This window comes from Mycetomoellerius zeteki, unplaced genomic scaffold (genome assembly GCF_001594055.1).
Source record: "Mycetomoellerius zeteki isolate Tzet28-1 unplaced genomic scaffold, Tzet1.0 scaffold134, whole genome shotgun sequence".
In the NCBI taxonomy this organism is placed as follows: domain Eukaryota; kingdom Metazoa; phylum Arthropoda; class Insecta; order Hymenoptera; family Formicidae; genus Mycetomoellerius; species Mycetomoellerius zeteki.
Genome location: NW_017256276.1, coordinates 100,408 through 108,131, shown reverse-complemented (window position 1 = coordinate 108,131; position 7,724 = coordinate 100,408). Strand labels below are relative to the sequence as shown.

Below are 7,724 nucleotides of genomic sequence, written 5' to 3'. Positions count from 1 at the left end.
CTTGTGCATGCTTGCGAGACGAGACAGCGTGACCCGAAATCGTTACTCGGATCGTCAGGACGGAGGCATGCCGCGTTCGATTCCTGACCGAGGCCTCTCGATCGACGGAAAAAGCGAAAACTCGAGGGGGGAGGTACCGCCACGTGCCGCTACGTATCACGCAAATTCCTGCACCGCCCGAGTCACGACGCCCGCGGCAAATATCCTGACATTTACTCTCATCTGAAATTCTTAGTTGTTTCTGAGGCTCTCTCGCTCGTCCGGAAGTACAAAAACCTTGAGAGGGAAAAACTTTCCGGTTCTCGCCGGTGTGACTTAATCGCCGTTAGCGCAAATCAAAAAAGGTTGGGCCTCGAAAAGCGCTTTCTTCTCGTGTGGCGTTGCCGTGAACTGCCTCGATGCGCCGCGGGCCAGCGACCGCTTGCCCCGCGCACTATATATCGACAGAGCGCTTTATGTCGTTTTCTCATTCTCGGCCGATACGTTACTCGCGACGGAACATTCCGCCCGCCTTCGAGAAGTTGATTCTCGAACACCGCTGTTTCCTAACTACAGGGTAGGATGCAGATCTTCGTGATCGGTCGCTTGAAGGTTGTGGTAGCCGTTCGCACGGTAACGACTCTCGTCAGATCGTCATCACCGGGATGTAGTTTAATAACCCGAGCCAGTGGCCATTTCGCTGGAGGGTATCGCTCATTGATTACCAATACTAAGGATCCTTCCTTAATTAGAGTCGATGGATGGTGCCACTTGGAGATGGATTGGTAACGTTGTAAACACTCAACGCTCCATCGCTTCCAGAAGTGTTCCACTTTCTGTCTGATGAGCTGCCATCTGTTTAGCTGGGAGCCTGACTCTTCTATGAGGTTCGGTTCTGGTATCACGTTAGGAGCCTCACCTAGAAGGAAGTGACTGGGAGTGAGCGCGGTGTAGTCGTCAGCGTCCGCTGACAAAGGACTAAGAGGCCTCGAGTTTAACACGGCCTCGATTTGAGTCACAAGAGTTGTAAGCTCTTCGTACGTAAGCGTTGAGTCGCCGATGACTCTTCGGAGATGATACTTACAAGTAACACTACCCAAGTGTTAATCACCGATCGTCTTGAAATTTGGTCTACATATTCTTTAATGGAAAATATTTGATACGTATTTTTTTATATCGGCTAAAAAACATTTTAAGGGGGCTAAAAAAATGTTTTAACATTGTAAAAACTACTATCGCAACGTGTATATTGTGTCACCGTGGGCTTCTTGCTTGGATGTTTGAAAAATACATTTAAAATTGGCTGAAATGTATTACCTGGGGGTTTTTGGTATCGGGGATTACGAATCTGAAGTCAGAATTTTAAAATTCAAAATGTCGTATCCAATATGGCTGACGAATTTTCAAGAAATTGTTTAATTTCCATAAGAATGTGAATACTGGTGTTTTTGGGGTCGCTTAATACGAACTTGGAGTCAGATTTTCAAAATTAGAATAAATAATTATTTTAAAATACACTTCTTTGTTTTGCCTGCAGTTAGCCTACTGTGATAGTAGTTTCCAGGGTCTACCGCGAGGAGGTTGCAGTGCTATTATAGACCCCATTTTTTTTTTAATTTTATTTATTTTTTTTTAGTTTTGTTATTTTTTGTGTTTTTTTGTTTTTTGTTTCTTGTTTTATATATTAAAAAATTTTCACGGTGACACAATATACACGTTGCGATAGTAGTTTTTACAATGTTAAAACATTTTTTTAGCCCCCTTAAAATGTTTTTTAGCCGATATAAAAAAATACGTATCAAATATTTTCCATTAAAGAATATGTAGACCAAATTTCAAGACGATCGGTGATTAACACTTGGGTAGTGTTACTTGTTAGTCGATTTAACCGCGGCCTCCCACTTGTCTCCAAAGTGCGGCGCGGCTGGTGGGATGAATCGCCACTCCGTACCGTGATTGATAAGGATGGATGCTAGTTCCTTTAACTCTTGAGAAGCTGAGTCGAATCGTTGTCTTAATTCTCGATCAGCACCGACAAAATTGGTACCACAGTCACTGTTTAAGGTAGCACAAATTCCGCGTCGAGCGGTAAATCGTTTGTATGCTGCGATAAACGCTTCAGTAGAGTAGTCCGTAACCACTTCAATATGCACGGCGGAAGTAGAGAAGCAGACGAAAATAGCTAAGTAGCCCTTGTACATCTTGGCCTCCCGCCCTCGCCAAGTCTTTATCTTCATCGGACCTGCATAATCGATTCCCGTATGTAAAAAAGGGCGAGAGGGTGTTATTCTCGTGACCGAGAGCTGTCCCATCAGCTGTTGAGCACGGTGTCGGGCGCATTTCATGCATCTAAGGATGAAGGCGCGGACAGGAGATCGTCCGCCTAGAATCCAATACTGTTGGCGGGTATACGCCAACGTGACCTGAGTTCCACCGTGCAAAGTTCGAGCATGAGCATCAGCGATTACTAAAGTCGTAAGATGTGAGAGCTTGGGTAAAATGAATGGATGCTTAACATCCGTTTCCAAAGGAGCATGTCGTAACCGCCCTCTTACACGAAGGAGACCTATCTCATCCACGAACGGCGTGAGTCGAAGCAAAAGGCTGGATTTTGGCAAATTTCCTCTCCTTGACAATATCGTAATGTCATGCGAAAAATGACTCCTTTGTACTTGGCTTATCCAGAATTGACGACTTTGTACAAGTTCTGCGGGAGTTAGGGGCTCTCCCCAAGATGCTAAAGGCAAGCGCCGAAGTCGACTGACTACGCGTTTACATAGGGCTGTGATTCTAAAAAGTCTAGTAAGAGAAGAGTAACGCTCAAGAAGATCCCACGGGGTGAACTGGCTGTCGTGACGCGAAGTAAGTATCAGATTTGACCTTTCTTCCAGATTCTTGTCGGCAACGGGAATGGTGTTCATGCGAGGCCAACAGTCCGACGCCTGACACAGCCACGGAGGCCCCGACCACCACAATGAATGCTGCACAAGATCGGGGACGCTCAGTCCCCTGGACGCACAATCGGCGGGATTTTTCTTGCCTGAGACGAAATGCCAGGTAGTGGAGGGCACTAATTCCTGTATAATCGTCACTCGATTACGGACATAATCTTTCCATCTCGCGGGGTGAGAGGAAACCCAAGTGAGGACGACGGACGAGTCAGCCCAAAGAAAGATTGAATTATCCTCTAAAGCTAAGGCATCTCGCACTAAAACGATAAGTCGGGTCAGCATTAACGCGGCGTTTAGCTCAAGACGAGGCACGGTGAGTTTTTTCAATGGCGCAACTTTCGTCTTGGCGCACACAATATTGACCTGAATTTCGGTGTCTGGAGTTTCGACTCTAAGATAAACTACCGCTGCCATTGCGAGTTGAGATGCGTCAGAGAATCCATGCAACTGGATGGAGACAGCGTTTGAAGAAATGTTAATCCATCGAGGGATATTTAAATTGTTAAGAGTCCGTAATTGTTGTTTAAATGCCGACCACCGATCCTGAAGCTCAGCAGGCAAGGGACTATCCCATTTTATTTTCAATAACCAAAGTTCCTGAATGAGGATTTTTGCTCGTATTAATACTGGTGCAATGAGGCCCAAAGGGTCATATATCTGAGCTGTCTCCGACAAAACAGATCTCTTTGTGATATTTTTATGAGAAGACGGGACCGATGCGTACGTAAAGGTATCCGAGTGTGAATGCCAACAAAGGCCTAACACTCTGACTCGAGGGGAACCTAAATCCACGAAGGGAGCATTAGAACCAGGCGTTGTCGCCGAGCTATCGAGCAACTCCGGGCGATTACTACTCCACTTTTGTAAAGGGAATCCGCCCGCCATGCAAAGACGCGTTACCTGAGCTATTATCTCCCTCGTTTCGTCAATCGATTCGGCACCCCCGAAGATATCATCTACGTATCTTCCCTTGGTTAGCGCGGGTATAGCCTTTGGGAACCGATGACCTTCATTAACGGTAAGCTGTTGTAACACGCGAAGTGCTAAGAATGGAGCACAATTTAACCCGTACGTTACTGTAGTGAGCTGATATGCACCTGACCTTGAGAATCATACCAAAAGATACGTTGCAAGTTACGATCATCCTTATGAATCGAGATCTGTCGGTACATTTTAGTAATATCCGTTGAGAAAACGTATCTATGAGACCGAAACCATAACAAAACGTCAAAAAGATTGGTCTGCAATTTGGCGCCTGAATGCAGGATTTCGTTAAGTGCCGTTACTGGCAGGACTAGACCCATTGAAGACTACTCGGATCTTCGTTGATTGACTGTTTTCGCGCCACACTCCATGGTGCGGTAGGTAAAATACGGGAGAATGGTTTATCTCTGACTGCCTTACAGGTGTCATATGCCCTAAGGACTGGTACTCTCGTAAAAATTCCGTATATAATTGACAATAGGGGGGTTCTCTTTCAAATTTCTGACGGAGTTGCGTCAAATGCGGATTTCGTAGCGAAGCGCTATGAAATCTAAGGCTCCTAATAAAGTTGGTGACGACTTCAAAGGAAGTCGGACCGTGTATCGACCGTCGCGATCGCGAGTAAATGTGGATAGAAAATGTTCCTCGCAGTGTGCTTCGTCAGGGCTTAAAACATTGACGTTTGATTTCGGAATTTCCTCTTGCTTCCAGAAATAAGTTAAGAGATCTTGTAGGTCGCGATCGATCATGCAATGATAAAGTTTTCCATCGCGATTATGAGCGTTGGACGCGACGGGTCCAGACACAACCCAACCGAAACAAGATCGATTGCGCGATAAGCTTTGATGAATTGTCTCGTAATAATCTGGGTTTAATGATTTGACCATACGCGTCCGCGCCAATAATCACGTGAATCGGACCAGGTTTCCCGAAATTGGGATCCGCAAGTTCAAGATGTCTAAGATGAGTCCATGACTCCGTTGCTACTTCAAAAGACGGTAACTGAGATGTTAATCGCGGTAGAATAAAGGCATGTAACATATAGGAGACTGAACTGTCTATTACAGAATGCAGAGTGAGGTGAGCCGAACCCCGGGTATGCCCTGAATCTGATTCGCCAATGCCGATCAAAGGAATAGCAGCATGCGAGCGAGGCACTCCTAATAAACGGATCGACTCCTCAGTTATAAATGACAAATCGGATCCAGGATCTAATAGCGCACGAACCTGTATAGAGCGACCGTCGGAACCCCTTATCCTCACCTGACAAGTGGCGAGTATAGTAAGCGGCCGGGGGCTATCGACGGATCCACCATTACCGGCCATACGTTCTAGTCATTTTGAATCGGGTTGAGAATGCTGATTGTCAATAATAGGCGAATCCGAAACCGTTTTAGTCGCTGATCCCATTGACGGTTTGCGATCATTGTGTATCGTCGTGTGATGTCTCTGATGGCATCTTCTACAGCCGCGAGAGCTTGGGCATGAGTTACCTGTGTGCCTTTCCAAATAATTGAAACACAGATTTAGTTTAAGAAGTGCATGTTTGCGGCGATCAACTGATTGAGATAGATAAGTAGGGCAATTTAACAAGGAATGATTTGACTTACATAAACGACAACCTTGTTCACCTGTAGTCGAGGAGGCTGACGCTGTCAGACCACGAGATTTACTAGGTGTACAAATAAGTTTCCGGGTTTCACACATGGATGGCGCCAACGACACATGTAGTCGACATACATGTCTGAAGTTGTTTATTTTTTATAGCTGCGACATTTGACGACAATAATCAATCAAAATATTTCCAGTTTCGCGACGAAAAAAAATTTTTATGCAACAGTGAAAATGTCGGGTTTTGTGCCAAAAAAACAGCATTCGCGGGAAGTCTTGCTTTTCTGCTTTCACTTGGGCAAAAATGCAGCTGAAGCACGTCGTTTGCTTGAGGAGGCTTACGGTGAACATGCACCATCGAAAACAACCTGTGAAGATTGGTTTATGGTAAACGCTTTAGAAGTGGCGATTTCGACACTGCGGACAAAGAGCGCTCCGGAAGACCGAAAACAATCGAGGACGCCGATCTGCAAGCGTTGTTGGATGAAGATGACACGCAAACTCAAAAACAACTTGCAGAGGTGTTAAACACGTCTCAACAAAGCATTTCCATACATTTACGGTCAGAATGGAACACAAGACATGAGCGAGTGATTTTGCAGCAGGACAATGCACCGTGCCATCGCACTTCCATCGTCAAGGACACCATCAAAACGCTGAAATGGGATCTGTTACCACACCCGCCGTATTCACCAGATCTGGCGCCTTCTGATTACCACTTGTTCCGGTCGATGGCGCATGACTTGGCTGGACTACACTTGGCCAGTTTCGAAGAAGTGCGAAATTGGATAGATGAATGGTTTCGGACCAAAAACGAGTCGTTCTATCGTCGCGGTATTCATGCATTGCAAGAGAGATGGCGAAAATGTATAGCTAGCGAGGGACGATACTTTGAATAAGCCGCTTTTTGTTTCTTGAAATTTTGCATTTTTCATTGATCAAAAAAACCCGGAAACTTATTTGTACACCTAGTAGCTTCGGGCTTGGTTAGCGGCCAAGACGACCGACTCTTTTCCTTACTCGGTTTGACTAGGGTGGAAGTCAAACTTTTCCATGCTCTCGTGTGCCCGGTCAAAAATTCTTCGAACTCCTTGAACGTCGGATAAGACATGGACGGATCTAATCTCACCTCCCACGCCTCACGAGTGTCGGCGTCCAATAAACGTGCTACGAGATACACTAAGAACGGGTCCCACGAACTAGTATTACAATCCAAGGCCTCAAGGGCTCCAAGAGCTGCAGTGACCGTGGCTAAAATGGTGTTGAGCTCTTTAGCTGATCTTGATTTGATGGGTTTCAATCCAAACAGCTTATCTAACTGCGCGGAAATAAGCATCCGCTTATTCTCGTAACGAGTTACTAGAGTCTTCCAAGCAATGAAGAAAGTGTCGTCGGTCACCTTGAGATTCGTGACGAGCCTTGCAGCATCGCCTTTGAGACATGTCTTTAGATAATGCATTCTTTCGACGTTCATCAGATCGTTGTTGTCGACAACCATTGTTGTAAAAAGATCATGAAATGATCTCCAAGCGTTATAATCGCCAGCGAACGATGGCAAGTTAATCTTGGGCAGGCGCATTCGGAAGCCACCAGGACGCGCTTCCGGTATGATTGTGTCCGACCGCCGTGAGCTGGAATTCGAGGCATCCACCGTCTCTTGTTGCTCAAGCAGGGTGGCTCTTGCCTGTATGTAGAATTCCTGACACCGCTCGTATGTCCGGTGTTTAATATAAGCCTCCTCATGGAGGTTTTCCAAGCTCATTTGACATAATTCGTGAGCCGTTTGAAACTTGGCCCAGTTGGCCTCCAAGATCTCGAGTCGAGTACTCACCAAATGTCGAGATCGCGCGTTGGAAACATCTTCAGACGCGTCCTCCGCCGCGTTCTGAATCATTAGAAAACGATTCATTTGTATAGTGATCTGAGACCGTAGACTATCCATGGTATGCACACACAATGACTCTTAATTTTTGTGACTCAGTTTTTAGGAGGCATGTACATAACCTGAAAAAATATTGAGAATTAGTTCACACTGATCAATCCAGTGACGAACGGCGGCACTTGCCGCGCCGTTCATCGACTACCTTCGTTTCACATTTCAAAGCGAATCCCTCACCACACCCGCGATTCGGCTCGAAGGACCAAAATAATGTACGGTTAAGAACATCGAAGAAGGATCGGGATGGCGGGAACGCGCTC

At 45.9% G+C, this 7,724-nt stretch overlaps 2 protein-coding genes across 2 annotated transcripts; both read right to left on the bottom strand.

Moving 5' to 3' along the window:
- Nucleotides 1-545: 545 nt before the first annotated feature.
- On the bottom strand, nucleotides 546-4,234 carry LOC108731517 (uncharacterized). Its single transcript, XM_018461869.1, has 3 exons — nucleotides 4,033-4,234; nucleotides 1,852-3,973; nucleotides 546-1,044 (listed from the first exon to the last, which is right to left on the bottom strand). Exons 1-3 carry the CDS (start codon nucleotides 4,232-4,234, stop codon nucleotides 546-548), a joined length of 2,823 nt encoding a protein of 940 aa, XP_018317371.1.
- Nucleotides 4,235-6,456: 2,222 nt separating this feature from the next.
- On the bottom strand, nucleotides 6,457-7,467 carry LOC108731515 (uncharacterized). The gene has a single exon (XM_018461868.1). It carries the CDS (start codon nucleotides 7,465-7,467, stop codon nucleotides 6,457-6,459), a length of 1,011 nt encoding a protein of 336 aa, XP_018317370.1.
- Nucleotides 7,468-7,724: the final 257 nt, after the last annotated feature.

Excerpts from the sequence above, each read along its gene's own strand:
- LOC108731517 (XM_018461869.1), bottom strand. The coding sequence starts at position 4,234 with ATGGGTCTAGTCCTGCCAGTAACGGCACTTAACGAAATCCTGCATTCA. Across the intron at positions 3,974-4,032 it reads CTTTTGGTATGATTCTCAAG|CACTTCGCGTGTTACAACAG; the intron begins GTCAGGTGCATA and ends CTCCATTCTTAG. Across the intron at positions 1,045-1,851 it reads GCGGTTAAATCGACTAACAA|AGTCATCGGCGACTCAACGC; the intron begins GTAACACTACCC and ends TCATCTCCGAAG.
- LOC108731515 (XM_018461868.1), bottom strand. The coding sequence starts at position 7,467 with ATGGATAGTCTACGGTCTCAGATCACTATACAAATGAATCGTTTTCTA.